The 21121-nt window shown below is 47.7% G+C and overlaps 1 protein-coding gene across 1 annotated transcript in view; it reads right to left on the bottom strand.

The window, feature by feature from the left end:
- The window catches only part of LOC144754115 (butyrophilin subfamily 1 member A1-like), a 588580-nt gene that overhangs the window by 379207 nt on the left and 188252 nt on the right, over positions 1-21121 (bottom strand). Inside the window, exons 9-10 of the mRNA XM_078641681.1 lie at positions 19265-19285; positions 19156-19176 (exon numbers count right to left, since the gene is read on the bottom strand). Of these exons, the coding sequence (XP_078497807.1) occupies positions 19156-19176; positions 19265-19285 (42 nt within the window). The remainder of the gene's footprint in view (positions 1-19155; positions 19177-19264; positions 19286-21121) is intronic.

The raw sequence follows: 21121 nt of genomic DNA, 5'->3' as shown, positions 1-21121 counted from the left end.
GGGTATTAAGATTACAAAAGCAATCAAGCCCCTCACCAGGGTTACCAATATCAGGAAGTTGGAACAAAGGTCAGCTAATTTGCCATGACCAGTGATTGTGACCCGTCATTGGGGACCAATTTTATAAAAACAATCACGCACCTCCGCAGTTAGCCAACATCTGGAGGTTGCTGCAAAGATAAGCCAGTTTATCATGACCAGTGTTTGTGACCCAGAGAATTAGGGATCAGGGGGCACAGTGCTGAGGGAGGCATAAACAGAAAGCAAGGTCAGACACTCACCATCTTAGTGGACAGTCACTGTTCACCATCTTAGAAGACAGTTTAGCCAGGCCTGTTGTCATTTTGAGGGGTGATTAAGGGCCATATGTATGAAGCTGTTTTGTGATTGCAAACACTGCGAATCGCAAAAAAACGGTGTATTCAATCGCAAAACACAGCCATGCTATGTATAAGCAACATTCGCATGGTATAATGGCTAATCGCTAAATTAGCGATTAGCGATTGTGCAAAAAATTAATTGAGGAGCTCAAACCCATACTTGAACACCCCACATGCAGGACACATACCATCCCCACCCATTTACAGGTCCTGGGCTCACTGCACCTCTTGGCATCAGGGAGCTTCCAGGGGGGATAGCCTCAGCAGGAGGGGTCTCACAGAGTGCACTTTGGCGCTTTTTCCATGCATTCCTGGATGCAATGGTCCAGGAGCTGCCTCACCACATCCACTTCCCCAGCACAGCACAGGCACTAGAACAGACCAAGCAGGAGTTCTATCAAATTGCACAATTTCCCCACATCATCGGTTGCATTGATGGAACCCATGTCGCTATCTCCCCCTTCCCAGAATGAGTGTTCAGGAATCGCAAGTCCTACCATTCCCTGAATATACAAGTTGTGTGCAATGCCAAGCACATTATCATTGACATCGTAGCTAAATACCCAGGCAGCACCCATGACTCATTCATCTTTTGCCACAGTGGGATCCACCCTTGACTCACAAATGGGGAATTTGGAGAGGGCTACCTGCTAGGTAATTGCATAGGAAACAGTGACACAATAGTAAAGTACAGCGGTGGCAGGACAGTGTTTAACCTATTTCCTCTTGCCTCACAGGTGACAGTGCGTATGCTGTCCGGGACTTCATATTGACCCCATACCTAAATCCTGTTAATGGTAGGGAGCGTAGGTACAACAGTGCCCACACTGCCACCCGCAGTACCATTGAGCAGACCTTTGGTATACTCAAGAGCCGTTTCCGCTGCCTGCATTAGAGTGGAGGAGCACTGCAATACAGCCCTGAGACCTGCTGCAAGATTGTAGTTGTGCGTGCCATGCTGCTTAACATCGCCACCAGTAAAGGCACCCCAGTGGAGCTCACCGATTCAGAAACATCAGATGAGGAGGGGCCAGTTCCAGGGGATGCAGGGCAGCTGGTGTCATTGGTGCGGCAGCCGGGAGCCAGAGGCAAGATGATATAACACAGAACTATTTCTAGGTGAGAAATGATGACACAATGCTATGTATTCATGCTACACTGTGTTTAATATCCTTGAGTTCAGGATTAATAACATCACATAGCCTGTGTAGCACACAATGTAGGTAGTAATGTCCCGCACATTTTGGATGCACAGTGCAAAAAAAAGCAATTGTTCACAGTTGTCTGTGTGTAATGGGTTAATCCACCCATTGCCTTTAGTTAGTCAGGGCACCTCAACAGCGGCGCTGACGTGCCACAGCTCCGGACCCAGTGTAGACATTGCCCTCTCCAGTGGCATCTGCAGTAGTAACTGTCCGCAGCTGGTCCACAGCACTTGTGACCTAGACTAATCCCCTGGCCAGGTCCTGACTGCAGTGTGCACCTCACGCTGCATGCTGATGCTGCGCCGTGACTGCACAGAGGTGGCTGAGGCCAGACGGTTTACAGCCCTTGTGAATAGGTCAAGGCGTGTGTGGAGGCGCTGCCTCTCCCTGCGCCTAGCTGCATGGTCTGCCCTTATCTCCGCACAGAGTACCTCCAGGGCACCCGTCATGCCCCTGAAGCCAACCCTAAGCTGTCTTTGAATTGCCCTTATGCTTCTCCCCTGCAGGCGCTGCACCTCAAGCATTATTATTATTATTATTATCATTTATAGAGCGCGCGGCTACCCCCAACGGGGGTGTCCAGGCGCTAGCAGCAGCAGAGGGGGGACGCTAAACGTATCATGGGAGGTTAAATAACCAGGTTTTCAGATCTTTCCTAAACAGTCTCTCTGTCTTGGCTTTCCTGATATGTGTGGGCATGGTGTTCCACAGTGCAGCTGTCTTAACCGTAAATGAACTGCCACCAAAGCGGCCTTTTTTATATCGGGGAACTGATAGAAGTTCTTGATTATTAGATCTTAGGGATCTGGTCTGGGAGTATTTCTGTACTATCGTTTTGAGATATTTAGGACCTTTCTCTGCCAGAGCTCTATGTGCTATTGTTAGAGCTTTGAATTCAATTCTTCGCTTTACTGGGAGCCAGTGGGCTCCGTAGGTGAGGGGAGATATGATGACGAAGTGGGATGTTCTTGATCAGCCTTGTAGCTGAGTTTTGAATAATCTGAAGTTTCCTGATTAAATAGGCAGGGAGGCCTAGATAAAGACTGTTGGCGTAATCTAATTGCGAAGTGATCAGGGCATGTACCACTGTCTTCCTGCTGTCCATCGGAAGAAAGTGAAGAAATCTACAGAGTGTTTTAAGTTTCCAGAAACATTTGTTTTATATAGCGCGAACTAGACCCGAACTGAATCAGGTATCAGAGCGCTTTACATAGTACCAGTTACGTTACATGAGGACGGACACACATTCATTTTTAGGCACGGGGAGATTAAGTGATTTGCCCAGAATTACAGGAGGTTTTTTGGCGTCGTTACCGAGACTCGAACCCAGATCCCCAGGTCCGAGGTCGAGCGCCCTAGCCGTTAGGCCAACTCCTCTCCCCTCACATTGTGAGGATACATAATTAACCTGAGCTTTGCCCGAGAGAGCGGAATCAAATTTAAAGCCGAGGTTTCTTGCAACCTGCGTAGGTTCAGGTGGAGGGTTCAGCTCTCTCGGCCACCACATCTCTGCTCTTGGAGGTTGCGCGTATTTAACTTCAGGCAGTTGTCTGTCATCCAAGATGCGATATTAAGCAGACACTGCCTGAAGTTGGAAAAGCTGCCTCTGTGTTCTCTTTCTAGGCCGCTGAGCACTGTCTCCTCTCCTGCCGCAGATGTACTTGGGGATGGACGTGACCTGCGCCTGGATGGAATGACTGGGATGGGACTTGGAAGTGCTCGAGGTCTGGGTTGTGGCTCAGACTGTCCCTGGACTTGGTTGTTTTCTTCATCTGTGTCACAGATTTCATCCTCCAGCGGTGGCAAAGGAGCCACTGCAATGCGCCGGGGGTGTTTTGGTGGGAGGACAGGGCTGCCCTCCTCCTCCTCCTCCTCCTCCTCCTCCTCCACTTGCCCTGGCATTGCTGCACTGTGGGACTCATCTTCCCCTCTGGGCCTCTGTCCCTGTGTTTTCTGTGGTACTGTGGACATAAATGCACACATTAATTTGCTGTTCTGCCGTGCATTGGTAATGCAATAAATTAGACTATTTTGTCTGTTACATGGATCCTGTATTTTGCCTTCATTGATACACACATACTACTTGTGCCTAGCTGGGTTTCAGTGCTCTACTGTTTGGTTCATGTGACTACATCTCCCTTAATGCATTGCTGTGGTTGCTTGTGTGTCTGCACTGGATTAACATTTATGCTGTGTTCCTGGGTCTCTCCTGGGTGTGGGGGTGTAGTAGGTCGCTATCAGGGGTGTGATGGCATACTTCTTACCATGACTTGGTACTGGTGAGTCGGAGCTATCGAGGTCTGCCATGCCGCTCACACTCTCCGGTACCAAAGTCCCCTCGACCACTTCCTCCAGCGGCGTGGAAGCGGTGGCAGTGGAAGTCCCTCCACCGGTCTCTTTTGCCTCCTGCAGCCTGGCAGCAACCCTTTCCCTTTGAGCGCTGGCGCAGATCGTACCACCGCTTGCGCAATTCTTCCATGCTGCGGTGGGTGACGCTAATTGAGTTGAACTTTTCCTGTATCTCTGCCCATATTCTTCTTTTGCGGGTCTCTGGCACTCTAAGGGATTTTTTACCGAATAGCAGCTCATGGCTCACCACCATCTCCTGGATGAGCACCTCCTGCTCCCTTTCAGAAAACTTCTGTTTCTCTTTCTGGTTGTTTCACCCTGCTGCTGCTCCTGTGTGGCCATTTCTCCTGTCTCTGTAGCAGTGCACTGGTGCCTCAGCCCTCCTTCCAGCCTCTCACTCTGCTTCTGAAACTCAGGTGCAGCATGGGTAGTCACACTTTCTGGTTGTGATGTCATCAAGCTTGCCCTGAGTTTCCGATTAGCAGATTTGCGATTCCTTAATTGCGAGTTCGCAAAATCCGCGAATACGCAATTAAGAAATCGCTATTTGAGTATTCGCAACTAATTATGCGATTTTTAGGAATCGCTAACTATTTGCGATTTTTTATTTACATACCGATTTGCGATTCTCGACATGCGATTCTCTACAAATCGCATTCTGAGAATCGCAAATTCGTTTTTTTATACATATGGTCCTAACTGTTTTAATGAAGAGTTTGAAGATAGCTTGAGGAGTCATGGGTTGGGAGGGGTGCCAGGATGTAATACCAGCCACCGAGCCCCGTCTGCAAGTCGGGTGATCCAAGTGGACCCCGAGTGGCAAGACAAAGGTAAACAAGCACCACCTCCAGTCCACTCAAGGCCGGGAACTCGACAGGAGAGACAAAGCTCCGCACGCCCGTTCACAAGGGCACACAACGCCAGGGGCAGCGCAATCGGGAGCGCGCCACTACAGCACCAATCGAAACGCAGGCCAGTCTGGAAGACACAGAACGGTCCGGAGGAGAGCTGAATATCACGTCGCTTCAGGGGGCATAACACTGCCCTAGATCAGTGCAAATCAGGGCAGATCAAATGACACTGAGGCATCTGAAGGCCCAGCCGTTAAATCGTTAGACCTGAGAACAAATTGAGCGGCATGCCCGTTACAAAGGGCACATAACCCATAAAAAGTGAAGCGCCGCCGGGGGACGTCCGAAATGGCACCGGGGCGCCTGGTGGAGTCAGGGTAGCTATGTAGGACACAAAGCCTGGAGAGCAGAGCAACCAGAGAAGGCCCCGGGGCATCTGGTGGTGTAGAAGCCGCTGTGCTGTTGGTGTAGTGGGCTCGATTTGAGGCAGGGCTATTCAGGAAGGCTTGGACCAGGCCATCTGGTGGAGTCAAGCCGCTGTGTTGTCGGTCCGGTGGGCTCGATTTGAGGCGCGGCCGGTCAGGAAGTCTCAGACCAGGTCAGCTGACCTATTGATTTGCAAATGCTTGTTTACCTATGCTGCAACCCTTCACATGCATTTTTTTGTGTTGATGAAATGTTCATATTAAAATGTTTGATGAATCTGCAGATAGTGCTGAGCTCGCAGAACAAAATTATAAGAGTGCACCATGAGCATTTTTCCCCACAATTAGATCAAAACAAAGATCTCCCAAAAAGGAGCTGTCTTACTTTGTCCACTAAAGCAACAGGACTTATTATGGATTACCCATTAAAACACATGAACACCAGGTTCCACACACAGGCAAAAAAAATGTATACATTTTGCCAAGAATGGCACGCACACACATTTTCCTGGCCAAAGGAGGGAAATTGTGAACTAACTCAATTGAATATATGAGAACACACAAAGAAAGTAATACACAGGTAAAAAAAAGACAGGAGAGAGACATTATTAGAATAATGGGCCATCATCAAGGAGGCCCAGATCAATAATCCAACACCACAATATGAAGGTATCGAGGTGCTCACGCCACTTCACCCCGCATTAATATATTCCAATCCACCAATAGCAGGAGCCGGCGGGCCCCCTACTGAACGACAAACAGGTAGGTCCACACATGATAAACTAACAGGGCAGACATTTCGAGTGCAACCCAAGACCGGAGAAAAGGCCCGAGAACCTTGATACCCCCCCCCCCCCCGTTTGTCGCATCTGACACATAGAACCCCGGGAATGTTTCAATAAATGTGAATGCCATGTCAGAGAGAAGTCTGTAGAGCTACCTGAAGTAAGAATGTACCAGTTACTACAGAAGGGTATGTCAGGGACCATCTATGTGCAATGGGCTCAGATAGATAAGGAGGGGTTAAGTTACAGCCTCATGCTCTGAAACAAACATTGCAGGAAAGTCTGCTAAGTGGTCTAATTGGAGAGCAGACTAACGCAGTGATCACCCAAGTTCACATCCCAGCAATTACGCTGACAGCCATCGAGCATTACACAGCCACATTCAATTCATACAGGCACTGGATATGGACAGCCGGAGGTATATGTTCCTGGCTGCCCAGATGTGGGAGGGTTAATGGCGGAAACCAGGGAGAGGTATAACTGATTTTCTGGATAGAATGAGGGAATAATGGGGACAAGAGAAAGGACATCTGAAGTCTGATGCAGGCCCATAAGTTGCATTCTTTTACAATATACTCAAAAGGGGGCTGTCCACAGAGATACAAAGGGGACTGAACAGCGTGATTGGGACAGGCACCAAACCCTGGTGGAAGATACAAGCCCATTTATTGCATTACCACAAAAAGAAGCAAGAAGGGGGGGCATGGCTAGCAGCCGTCCATGTAAGACGTGAGCCGAGCTCGCTCCGTCTAAAAACCCCCATTCCTGGCATTTATCCTGACTACTCGTAACTCAGTACCCTCTCCCCTGTGCATACCGGGCACGGAACACCTGTCGGCGTGAGCGGTGAGAAGATCTGAGGTCCGGCGTTCGTTTCTGCTTGACGCCGTCCTGGGATGTGTGCTGGGCCTGTGCGCAGGCAGCAGACCCCGACCCACAGTGAGACCGGGGACGGGCCGGAAGTGAGCTGTGCCCGGCGGGCGGGAGGGCGCGTCCGCCGCTTCCCGCGAGGCATCCGTCGGAGGTTGCTGCTGCCAACCCGCGGGGTTTGTATCCACCGCCCCTCGTCACCGGGTGTCTGCGGGGCCGAGAAGAATGACTGCGCCGCCCTCCAGTGACCCGACGCGGAGGTGATAGCACCCGAGACCCTGGACCCTACTTCGACGGTGAGTCGGGGCGCGGCTCCCCCCCTTCCCGCACGCTACCCGGACGGCGGCACAGCGGGCCACACTGTGCGGTGGGTTGGATACAGTCGGGCGGACTCCCGAGGGGAGCCTTGGGTGCCTACGGAGGCGGCAGTACAGAGAGACTCTGATGGACAGGGGCACGCCCACAGACGGCGAGGGTGGCCATTATGAGTTGGCGCAGTTGCATTAAGACCGACTGCAAGTGAATTGGACCCTGAGTGGCGGCCCCAGACAACGCTTAACTTCGCTGCTCACATTGTATCTGGCACCCGGTATCCGCCCTGGGTGTTGCCCATACACAGGACTGGTTTGGAGGGGGGGTGGGCCACGTGCCCTCTCGGAGCGGGAGAGACCTGTACTGCTACAGTGACCACTGCGAATCAGATCACACTCTCCGGAGGCGGTGGTGGTGACGGACCCCTGAGCATCACACTTTTGCCGTCCCTGGACACCCCGGGCTTGCTGCACACAACAACTGAGGCGGCATTGGGGGCCTTGAGCTGCTTGTTGCTACTGTCCTAACACCAGGTGCCACTGGATGAGAACACAGCGGAGTCGCCCGCCGGGAACCAGTGCTCACAAGTGGAGCTAAGATATTATACGTGGAACGAGCGGAGCCACCGCGCGATGGTGCGCAACGGCCCCCGCCGCGCTGAACCGGCCCCGCGCACATTGGCCCCCTCCTCTGGGTCGGAGGATCCCTTGGCCTCCTCCGCCAAAGATATCATCCCACCGATGGGAATGGGAGCACAGGATGCCAAACTAGACCTTATACTAACCGAAATTAGGGCCACAAGAGAAGCCCTTGAATCCAGAATAGACTTGATGTCCACAGGACTCTCACTACTGAAAGACGACGACAAAAAATTATCCAAAAAAGTGACCGAACATAAACTTGCACTTGATGACCTGATCCCCCAGCAGACGGCCCACTCCACCTGACTGGAGGTACTGGAGAAACAAATCAAAGGCTTAAGGGACAGGGTGGATGACGCGGAAGGGCGCTCCCGGCGCAATAATATATGCATTATAGGTGTGCCGGAACGAAGTGAGGGGACTAATCCGACCGGCTTCGTAGAAGACTGGCTGAAGAAGATTGTAAATCCAGAGGAGCTCTCCCCGATGTATAGTATTGAAAGAGCGCACAGAGTACCACCTCGACCACCGAAGCCGGGGCGCCCCCTCATCCACTAATAGCAAAACTGCTGCACTACAGAGACCGGGGCACAGTATTGAGAGCCGCAAGGGAGAAAGCCCGGTTGAAATATGAAAACAGGACAATCTCCATCTACCCGGATTTCACCCAAGCAGTGCAGAAGGCCCGTGCATCCTCTTGGGAGGAGAAACGGTCACTGAGGGAACGGAATATAAAATACTCTCTTTTTTTCCCGGCGAGACTTAGGGTTGTCCATGACCACAAGACCCTTTTCTTTGACACTCCGGAAGATGCCTCGGAGTGGATGGAGGTATCACTCACGCCTCCCCAGTCCGAATACGATGGCCTGTGGGAACGGGATGAGCATGGTCGGGACACCCCACAGTTGCACACGGACCAACCAATGGAGGTGGGCATGGGGCACTCTCACCCTAGTAGGCGAGACCAGGGGGCCGCAGGGTCCTCCCGTAAAGGCGCAGTTCTGACATCAGATGCACTGGCAGAACATGATGCGATCTGTGATGTGGAGACGAATAGCCGGTCCGGCTCACACACCGCCGCATCGGACACGGACACAAGTGTACAACTGTTCCCACACATAACGGCGCAGATGGCAGCAGACATGTGAACTTTGACTCTGGACATGCAGTTTGGTAATGTAACCACAAACTCGGCCTGCCTACTTGGAGGGCGGGAACCGTTACTGAGTAATATGTTGCATTTGGGGTGTTACGAAGGTGTGACTTTAAGTGGACAACCGCTACAAGACATTGGCTGGGCACACCCCCCCCAGGCATGGGCACCACTACAATCAGTTTGTACCCCAGTTGGGTGTGATGGTTTGGTCCCTCACAGTTTAGAGAGGGGGACCTTATAGTTGGGGAGATCAGTATAAGTTTTGCACTTACATTATATTGGAATATGTCAGAATTGTTGATGAGCAGGGCAACGTCCATAGTTAACTGCATTCTTGCCAATGTCGACCCCTAATAATTATAAAATCTGCGCCTGGAATGTGAGGGGATTGGGCTCAGTACATAAGAGGCACAGGGTTCTGGCACAACTGAACAGGCGACGAGTGTCCATAGCGTTTCTACAAGAAACTCACCTGAATGAAGGGGAGGGTGTCAAAATGTTGCAAAAATGGAAGGGTCAGTTATATGCCACAGAATACTCAGCGTTCTCTAGGGGTGCCGCTATTTGGATAAGGAATAATGTCCCCTTCAGAGTATTAGAACAAAATATTGACAGGGTTGGGAGATTTGTGTTCCTGAGAGGAGTACTAGATGGCCTGTGTATAGTCCTGGGCTGTGTTTATGCGCCCAATTCGGAACAATCCCAGTTCTTCCAAGATGTAAGTGGGGTGTTATCAGGTTGGGTAGGGCGCAGTTGGGTGGTGGGTGGAAACTGCAATGCGGTGTTGGATCTCACACTAGATAGGTCGCACCCCCCACTACACGCCACAGAAAGTAGGAGACAGGCGGAGGCATTGGCTGCTTTGGCAACGGGGTGGGACCTGGTAGACACATGGAGGATAATGAATGCTACCAACAGAGAATACACGTTCTATTCCCCACCTCACAACCAACATACTAGGATAGACCGCGTTTTCTGTTCCCGCCCATTGGCTGAGGCCATAACGAGTATTACATATGGGGAAAACTCTGTCAGACCACAACCCTGTGGAACTGACTGTACGTTGGGGAAGGCTCCCCACCCCGATACCGACGTAGCGCTTGACGCCTGGCTTACTGGAAGACTCAGTCTTCCGCTCAGCTCTGCAAGATGCCACTACCCAGTATTTCACTGATAACGAAAACGCGGCTAGTACTAGGCAAATAGAGTGGGACGCGTTTAAAGTAACTATCCGTGGGGTTGCGATGGGGAAAAGGGTGGGGGTTAGGCATGAGATTCTAGACCAACTTAGAGCGGTGGAGGGTGGTCTGGCGGGCTAGAAACCGAAGCGGTGGGCACGGGTGGTAATCTCACCCAACTTCAAGAAGCACAGATCAGGCACGCGGAGCTACTAGAGGAGCTACGTGTGATTGACTATAGGGAATATACATGTCGACAGCACACACAGGCGGACAGGGCGGGTCCACTATTGGCGCGATTAACAGTTAACACTCCTGAGTACGCCCCAATAACGGAGATAAGGGACATGGTTGGGCGGATAACACAATCTCAATTGGATATCAACACTGTGTTTAAGACATACTACACTACGCTGTATGGCCCACATACCCCCATTGAGGAACAGAAACTGAACTTCTTCCTTTCAGACATACAACTCCCACAATTAACATCTGCACAACAGACCGAACTCTCGAAACCCATCACGATCCCAGAAATTAGACAAGCAATTAAGGCGCTGCCACGAAACAAGTCCCCTGGGTCCGACGGCCTGCCGGCGGAATTTTACCTAACATACATTGACACCCTAGCTCCGAGGTTACACACGTTATATGCTGAGGCGCTGACAAGCAACACGCTGCCGGGATCAACGTCACAGGCAATGATAGTATCCCTTCTGAAGCCAGGTAGGGACGCCTTACTGCTGGAGAATTATAGGCCGCTATCCTTACTAAATACAGATTACAAAATCCTCATTAAACTGTTAGCGTCCAGACTGTCTCCATACATTGCAGAGATCATACACCCAGACCAATGTGGTTTTGTGCCAGGGAGAAGTACGGCACTAAACCTACGTAGACTGAGTCAACTAATGATGTCAGTTGCTGGAACTGGGGGAAAGGAAGGGTGTATCTCCCTGGACCTTAGACAGGCCTTTGACTCGCTAAGGTGGGACTATATGATTTCAGTACTGGACAGGTTAGGTGTCCCCCCTACATACGTAGCATGGATTAAATTGCTTTATTCTGGCCCCACAGCACGTGCCAGAACTAATGCGTGTATATCGGAGCAGTTTGAAATTCAGAAGGGTACTAGACAGGGCTGCCCCCTGTCGCCCCTGCTCTTCATCATAGCGTTAGAACCCCTACTGGTAAAGATGCGAACTTTGGCGGCTCACAGGGGAGTGACCTGTCTACACACCCAGCATGTCGTCTCGGCCTATGCGGATGACATATTGCTATTCCTCAACGACGTAACGAACCCACTGACCCCACTTCCAGAAATATTTCAAGATTTTAGGGACTTACCAGGCCTCACGATCAACGAAAATAAATCCTATGGGTACTGTTTCCAAGAGTCTCTGGGTGACCCGTACTTGCAATTTCCACCTCATAGCTTCAGGGTTGAGCCCGTGACATTTAAATATCTTGGACTACAGATCTACAGACAGCCACAGGACATGATAGAGGGTAACCTGGGCAGGGCCTTTACCGCCTTAAGGGCACAGATCCGCTTCTGGACCACGCTTCCGCTCACGGTGGCAGGCAGAGTCACGATTTCGAAAATGGTGGTCCTGCCCAGATTGTTGTATTATTTCACCAACATACCACTGCAGATACCCACCCCTTTCTTTAAAGCTCTGAACTCGGCACTGACGGAGTTGATCTGGGGCATGGGCAGGCGGCGCATCAGCCAAACTGCAGTTGCCGACGGGCAGGGGCGGAATGGGTGTCCCGGACTTGACCGCATATGCCTATGCGTGCCAACTCCAATGGCTGGCCTATTGGCTGGCGTGTCGAAACCTTCATGAACTTAATATGACAGACTCGGATAGAGCGAGAGGAGATATACACAGCTTGTTGCTTCCGCGGGCTAGGACTCCGGACGCTGCCCCTCCCCTGCTCCGACTAGCACTTAAACTGTGGAGAGCGGCGGTGAGATACGCCAATAGAAATTCTACTTACGCACCCACGATTCCATTACTGGGAATCCCATTGGGGTCCGGCATGCTCACGGAGCGTAAACTACGACAGTGGCATGATGCCGGGGTGGTACAGGTAGGGGATTTTTTCTCAGAGGGCAGCCTAATGACTCATGCAGACTTCCTTAATTTGCATCACCGAGTGGGCTATTCCTCATGCACGCACAATTGACTCTACATTTCCACACACTGGGCGATTAACAGAACAGAACCAGCCACGAACGCACTGCTCACGATGCAATACCTAATGGAATCGGGCAGTCGCCTGACAAAGTGGCTGACAAGCGGGATACGGGTAGGCAGAGAGGTGACCTTGCAGCCCCTCCGGGCCCGCTGGGAAACCGATATGGGCAGAGCACTCAGGGACACGGAGTGGAAAAAGTTACTACAGTACCCCACGAAAGTAGCGCGGAACCAGAAGTTCAAGTACATCCAGTTAATGATAATTCACAGAGCATACCTAACGCCACACAGGCTGCATGCGATGTTCCCGGCAGTGACGAGTAGTTGCCCCAGGTGCAACGCAGACGACGCAGGTCTCTTGCACATGTTCTGGGACTGTCCTAAGATTGGATACTATTGGGAGACGATACGGAAGGCCCTGGCAACAGTGGCACCAGGCAGACCGTACGAGACCATGTTGTATGGAATGTTAGGTCTGGGTCACAAAGAAAAAAAGAGGAGTGTTGCCACTAGATTTGTGGATATGGCTTTGTTGCTGGCGAAAAGAGCATTAGCAATGAAATGGAAATCAGCTAGACCGCCAGACACAGCCACCTGGCATGGGGAGGTGATCCGCTGGGGAAAGGCGGAAGGACTAGAACTACAACGAGAGGAACGTAGGGGGCTTAGGAAAACACATATCTTACTAGACTGGAACTCGATATTGCTGGACTTCGAGTTAAACACCCCGACATTCATTGACTGATAGCACACTGTAATGTCTGTTTCTTCTGTCTCGGCAACACAGCCTTATCACCGTGCAGTGCTGAGTTATTGGTAATGTGGGGAGCACTTGCAGTTCCCTTGCAGGGCGGGATGCAGCAGAAACTAATCGATTTAACAACGAATGTATTGATAAAACAGGGAGTCTGACAAATGTAACAGCATTATTAATCTAATTTGAAGATCGTTACCTGCACGAATGAGAATTGTTTGTTATGTAAGTGCTGGGGGGGAGGGGGGGATTGGAGTTTTCACAAAGTTAGTGTTCAATGGATATATAGAAAATTGAAAAATGCGATGTCTTTTTTATACTGTCTGGTAAGCACTGCAATAATGCTGGATATTGTAATATTGATGAAGTGCATGTGATAGCAGCAACATAGCAACGATAAAAACAATTTTAAAAAAAACACAAAAAGAAGCAAGAAAAGGATAGAGAAAAGCAAGAGCAAGCCCAGAGAGACAATGCTAAATTGGTCCAACACAAATTGAAAAAGACTGCCCTCGAGCGGGTCGCATTGGCACTGAGCATTCAAATGGCACCAGCCTTTTAAGAGAGCTCCACTGCAAAACTACAGAGGGTTTAAACCTAGCTATGGTGGCAGAGGCCAGGGAGGTTGGCAGCAACCTAAGAAATGCTACTATTGCCAGAGGATGGACCACCTGGCAGACAGATGCCAAGCATATCATGATTATCAGAGATCTATGGGCCAGGTCCAGCCACCACCTAACCCTGCGAATGTTCATCCTCAAATCTCAGCACAGGGACACTCGAATGCACCTTACGATCAGCCACAGGGAGCTCCATCAACTGCCGCACCCCCACAGCAGAGATCGAGAAGTTGAACAAACATGTGGCAGAAGCAACCACAGACAGGGAACTCAGTCCAACAGGGACCGGGGCCACAACTACGGCACAGAGGGATAACTGTCTGGGGACGTAATGCCTTCACACAAACACAGAGTCCAAATGTGCAGTAAGATAAACTCCCAGAATGAATAGCATCCCTTCACCTACATCCCCAAAAACTTACACCAACCCAAAAGAAGGACCAATGAGACAGCGCTGGGAATTCAAACCTTTACTCGTTGCACTCTCTATGCATCTCTTAATTTCTAGGGTTGATGTGTGGCATACAAGTCTGGCCTTGGCTCACCTGGAGGAAGGCCACTGTTTCTAATTGGAAATACCCATATTCATCCTTCATTGCAGATCCTGAGTGATTGTTAAACTGAAGATAGAGAACCCTATAGAGCTTCAAAGTATTTCTTTAACCTGTTCATGAAAGTTTTTAGTAATTAAATAAACCCCTCTAACGGTGAAAGTTTGTTAATGAAAAATGACTGAGTATAAGGCACAGGGAGATTTCTCGCTATGTACTGAGTCGTTTATGGATTTTCACACTGTGGACTGTGATGACTCGTGTGACTCTTTCAAGAAAGGAAACTTAGATACAGCAGCTATCCTCTTAATATGGCGTGGCATCCATAACAATGATATGGTGGCCCAGTGACAGGCAGGCCACCAGGCCAAGAACTCTACCTCAGAGGGACTTGCAAGATTGACAGGTGAAGCATTTCCCAAGATATGACAGTTCTCAATGTCTGCCAAACTGTAAACTGCACCTTGTGAAGGGACCGGTGTGCATGACACCAAGCACTTAAAGATGGCCTCCGTAAATTCCCAGATGATGTAGGGAATACGGGTCTAGTTCATCAGCCGTGCTCAGATGTGCAAGTCCATGAGGCCCGCTCCTTTCACAAATAAAAGAGAAGATAGGGGATATTAAGGAGAGAGGGGACACCAAGTCCACCAAAAGGAAGAGTCATGGGAAACTAAGAGTTTTACATGGACTGGAAAGAACAACCAGCAATATGGTTCCCAGATCGGACTGCTGTGTAAGAGCTGCAGGAATACTCTGGAGACGCGATGGAGAAGAGAGAACCATACACGCAGGAGAACTGTGTACCCCAGGTGACTTAAAGCAAAAGTACGCTTTGCTCCAGACCCCTATCGCTCAGGAAACGAACCGTAGCAAAAGGCAAGTGTTATGGTGCATGATGTCTGAGTGACGGTAGAGTCACAATGGTTGGGTATCAGAGGTAGCCCAAGCGGTCCGCGTGAAGGATGATACAATGCAAACTTTTACAACGCATGCCTTTACAACGCGGTTGTACATCTACACTTACAACACATTCCATTACAATGCATACCATTACAACGCATACCACTCCAATGCATAATACACAGTAATGTAAGAGTTGGACAGTGTAGGGCTAAAAATTACTATTCCCACTCCAGGTAATGCAACAGTAGGGTAAGTGTTTGATAGTGTAGGGGTAAAAAGTTACTATTTCCCATTACTTACCTTGCATTATAGTGGCATGTGTTGTAGTAGTGACATGCGTTGTAATGACATGTGTTGTAGTGACATGTACTGTAATAGCATGCGTTGTAATGGCATGCGATGAAAAGGATGTTGCGCTGTAAAGACTGCGTTAGAAAGGTAGTGCATCGTAATGACTGCCTTGTAATGGTTGTTTCCCGCCTAGAGACATCCTATACTGTGCACAGGGGTATGGTGAATTCCAGGGTGCACCACAAACCACTGTATATTGATAGTGGCTTTACTGGTGACCAGCGGTGGGATTATACTGCCATCATTTAATACCCAGGACATGTTTTGTTTCTTCCCAAGGAACTAGCTTTCCTGCCGGGGACTGCCAGAAGGAAAACAACTCTAAAAGAAGTCCAGAGCATGAAGACTAAAGAATGGAGTGACGTAATCCGGACTGCCTAAATAGAATAAATCGTAATGTTTATCACCACCCTCCTTATAACAAACAAACCTGTACAACCCCTGTACTGCAAGGTGCAAAATAAATCAGACACCTACACTACTTGCATGGTGATCTATTCTGCTAGCCTGTTACAAATGGAGTCAGAAGTGTGATTTCAGGCTGAGACCACAGATGGTACAATCATTGGCGGCGGGTCAGAGGCTTTTGCAGCTGGTAATAAAACAGCAAGCCCAGGCAGCACAACAGGATAGGGGCAACTTGAACAGAGCCCGAAAAGACAAGCAGGCAAGCAGTGTTAATTACAAATATACAGCATACCCACGAGGCCTCCCTTCTGAAATTAACAGATGTGCTAGTGAACTCAAAAGTGAATCCAAATGTTCATTGCTTATACCTGCAACAATACCAGGCCAGTGAAGACCCAGATTTATTTTTTTACATACTTTGAGAGAGTCCCTGCCTGCACCTCCTGTCTACGTGGACGATCGGGACAATACATAGCTCCCGTACAGTCTGGTGAACTCCAAACAGCCTATCAAACCATTAACCTTCTACGGTAACCTACTAGGTCCAGGAAGGACGTAACCTCTCATTTTGTGGGGATTCTAGGTAAGTGTTTGATAGCTTTAACTTTGTCAACTTGGGGCCAAATCATACTAGCGTTGATTTGGTACTCTAAATACCGGATGGAGTCTGCGGCTAGTGTGGAATTTTGGCATTTTCTACAAGGCCCACCTCTTTGAGGGCTTAGAAGACAGATCCCAATTGCAGGAGCTGAGAGTCCCAGTCAAGACTAATGATCACTATGCCTTCCAAATAGGCAGCTACAAACTTTTGATATGGTCAGAGTACCCATGCCTATCACCCTTTAGAAGGCTGCGTGAGCTCAATTGAGACCCAAGGCAGCACTTTGAATTGGTACAAGCCTGATGGGGTAAGGAATGCTGTCTTTTCCTTAGCTGTTGCAGTAAGTGGGATTTGTCAGTACACTTTCGTGAGATCTAGGGTAGAAAGGTGCTTTGCTTTGCCTAACTGTTCTAATAATTCAACAACTCTTGGCATGAGGTAAGTATTAAATTTTGAGATATTGTTTAATTGTCGAAACTCAATACAAAATCAGATGGAGCTGTTTGGTTTGGGGACTAATACGATTGGGGAACACTAGGCACTAGTGGATGGTTCTATGATGTCACCTTGTAGCATTGACTCTACTTCCTTTTCTACTGTGGCCCTCCTGGCTTCAGGTATCCAGTTGGGGTGTAACCGAAACACCTGCTTCCCTCACACTATTATTTTGCGGTCTATAAGGGCAGTTCTCCCTAGTTTGCCTGAGAACACACCTCCATATTTCTGGAGGATCTTATGTAACTCACCATTCTTTTGTAGAGATTTGTGTGCCTATTTTCAATTCACTTGTTTTAGTGGCTTAACCCTTTGGTGGGAAGTTAATCTCTAATGGTTGGGAATCAGTTAACAACAGCTATCTGGCTTCAGGAGTGTTTGACTCTTTCCATTTCTTCAGAAGAGTGATGACCTAATCGAATAGTTAGGTAAAGAAAGCTCCTTTCTACCCTAGATCTTAGAAAGTGTACTGACAAATCCCGCTTACTGAAACAGCTGAGGAAAAGACAGCATTACCTACCCCCTCAGGCTTTAATCAATACAAAGTGATGCTCTTAGGTGTCTACGGAGCACCTGCAACCTTCCAGAGGTTGATGGACAGGGCCTTGCGACCATATCAAAAGTTTGCAGGTAAATGTTTGGATGACATAATGATCTTTATTTTGGGTTGGGACTTTCACCTCCTGCACTTGGAATCTGTCTTCTCTGCCCTGAAAGAGGCCGGCCTTATAGTAAACACCGAAAAGTCCACACTAGCCACTGAGTCGATCAGGTAATTAGGGTACCGAATCAACGCTAGTATGATTTGGCCAAAGTTGATCAAGTTAAAGCTATCAAAGACTTACCTAGACCCCTCACGATATTAACGGTTAAGTTCTTCCTGGACCTGGTAGGCTACTGTAGAAGGTTCATTCCCCACTTTTCAGATATTGCTCACCCGCTTACCGCTTATACTGGCAATATTTAGTGCTCAGGACCATTTTGTTTCTTCCAGAGGGTTTGCCTTTCCTGACAGGGACTGTACAAAGGTGAAAACCACTCTAAAAGCAGCCCTGAGCATGGAGACTAAAGAATGGAGTGACGTAAATCCGGACTGCCTAAATAGAATAAACCGTAAATGTGTATCGCCTCCCTCCTTATAAAAAACAAACCTTTACAGCCCCTATACTGACAAGTGCTAAATAAATCATTGACACCTACACTGCTTGTATTATGATCTATTCAATTAAACTGTTATGAACCTCCCTGTGTCCTGCTGTATGCTGCAAGTGACCAGAAAGGCGTTGCATGATAAGCCTGATATTGCCATGTTTACGAGGACATGTAAATGCTTATTATTAGATACATAGACGAGACATCCACACAGTGGAAGGGGGGCCATATAATCAGAAGGCAGGATTGGAAGAAATCTTGGTGTACAGCTAGTACCGAAAACAGTTAGGCAATGGCAGATTTGCACAATGCTCTTGCACTTTACAAAATGGGACTATATTGATAACAAGGGGAAATGGTTACTCCTAAAGTGGCGAGCTTAAAAGAATAGTTAATTGAGTCATGACATCATAAGAACTGTACATATGACAACATTTTGAAGTTTATGATTATAGGCCTTTTTATGATACACTAGTTAGTCATGCCTAGTTAAACCGTTATGAAATTTAAGAATTGTCTGTTCAAAAGCATTAAAAAATAAACAGTAGAGCAAATCTAGTGAGGTCAATACATCTCAATGGTGTTAAGACAGAAGAGGAAAGTAATGTAAAATTGGTACCCTATCACTCTTAGCATGAAATCAATCAAGAGAAGAGTGAATCTGTATTGTATTCCTCTAGCTCTCGCAATCCATTCTTTCATTAAAGTAAGCATTTCAGCATCTGTTAATGTCTCTCTAGACAATATTCCAGAGTCAGACCATCTAGGAATAGAATGATTTCAAAATTTGAGAGCTTTAGGCAAGAAGCCACTAAGTTTCCAGATTATGATGCCACAAAAACTATTTCCAAGCATGAGCTGGCATAGATGAATAACTGTGTACAGTGACAGTAAAATACCACTTGAAGAGATTAGAAAGCATCCAATTCCTCAATATTAATAGAAAGAGCATCCCACTCACCTTTTTCTTTTTGGAGATTGTCTGTGTACAGAAAAACAAATTAATAAGAGCTCACTAGAATTTGCTTTTACATAAGATCTATTTATTATTGCTCAATTTATAAACGTACCTCTTGTTTTAATTAAATCACCTATGAAAGAAAATATAGAGAACACTCAATTAATCTTGTTTTCAGGATGTGTAAAATATTTCATCATCAAACACTTTGTTCAATGTTTTCAACCATAAAAGTACATAAATATATATACTAAATATATACAGTACATATGTAAAACTAGAGACAGAAAAACTCAATTCAGAACACGGCGCTGTGTCATGCTGTTACAAAATTTCAATGATTGGTGGGAGTGTACCTTTAAATTGTCAAAATCCCCATAAGAACGTGACAAGAAATACTTTATAATTAGTTACAATGGGCATTTGAAAAGAGATATAGTTAAAATACAACAAATAAAGGAGACCACAGGTAAGTGTCATATAACAAACACATACGTACTGGGAACCTGAGACAAAGAGAGGGTATAATGCGGTAGCCAGTCTTGCCAATCACTCCAGCTACCTGCACCTGAGGAACCATCTCCAAGGAAGGTACTGCACGCAGGAACCATCTGGTGGCATCCAAATTGCTTATATGAAGGGATGAACCATGTTTTTAAAAGAACGTGCTCTAGTGATTCCTCTGACTGTTGGTAAACTCGACATACAGTGCTTAATGGAGGCAAACAGTTCCACTTTGCTAGTAAAGACATTAATGGTAAAGCGCCATAGTAGAACTTAAGGTAAAGGGACTTTGCAGCTAATAGGTTAATAGAATGCAAGAAGGGTTCGAATTGAAAATCAAGTTTAAAATTGAAAAAAGGGAAGAAAGCAACCCTTCGGATACATTCTGGAATTCGATGGAGTACACATGGTCCCATAATGTATCCATAAGTGTAGTGTTGGATAGGTAGGTTGTTAATGCTGAGGAGGACCAATAGTCCCCTAAACTGACTTGTACTATCAGGTTTTGGATGTAAGATAACCACTTAATCTTACCCCAACTGTCCAGTGATACTACGTCCTCCAAGACTCGGGGAGAGGATTTGGCCTAACGGTTAGGGCAGTTGACCTCAAATCTGGGGAACCAGGTTTGAGGCTTGGTAATGACGCTGAACATCCTGTGATTCAGGGCAAATAACCTAATCTCCCTGTGCCTAACAAAAATGAATCTGTCTTCATGTAATGCAACTGGTGCAGTGTAAAGCACTCTGATACCCGATTTGGGTCAAGTTTGTGCTATATAAATCTCTGTAAAAAAAAAAGACTCTACGATGGTCATACAGGTCTGCAGAGTGTTTTAACCTTCTCTAATAAAGTAACAGCCTCAATTGGCCCTCATGTGTCATTGAATTGAGACCAATATCTTGTCTTAGTGGCATTAGCGGAGTATTATTTGAGAGGTGAGGCAGTGCTCACAAGAATGTGTTCTCTGCTACTGCACGTTTAGTCAGATTTGAAGCAGCCCATACTCGGCCCCACACAGGGCACTGCCCTCTGCTTTAGCGCTGTACACCTTAAGTGCAGGAGAAATATACCTGCTCCGGGATATCCTATGATGTCTTACAATTGCAGCTGAGAACTGAGTTAAATTTAGGCTGCTCTTCTCAACCTGTGGTGCAATAACATAGATCTGATTAAACTAACCCCCAAAGAGTCAAACTCACATACCCTATCCAGAGGTCAACCTCTCCAGCTTTATCGAACACCTAAAGGTTTTGTGAGGGCTAAAGGCCGTAAAATTCATCATAAAATGGTTTATTACAAGCCCCAGTTCAGTGCAAAAGTCTTCAAATGTATTCACCAAACATTGTAGTCCACTAGCGGTTTTTGAGATCAGAACGGTGTTGTCTGCAAATAATAGGGAGGGTATTTGTGGCCACCAAGGCGAGGTGCATCATTAAATTCGCTTTTCCAGAAGATACATCTA

The sequence above is a fragment of the Lissotriton helveticus genome, chromosome 5_1, assembly GCF_964261635.1.
Source record: "Lissotriton helveticus chromosome 5_1, aLisHel1.1, whole genome shotgun sequence".
NCBI lineage: Eukaryota > Metazoa > Chordata > Amphibia > Caudata > Salamandridae > Lissotriton > Lissotriton helveticus.
This window is presented reverse-complemented; position numbering and strand designations above follow the sequence as displayed.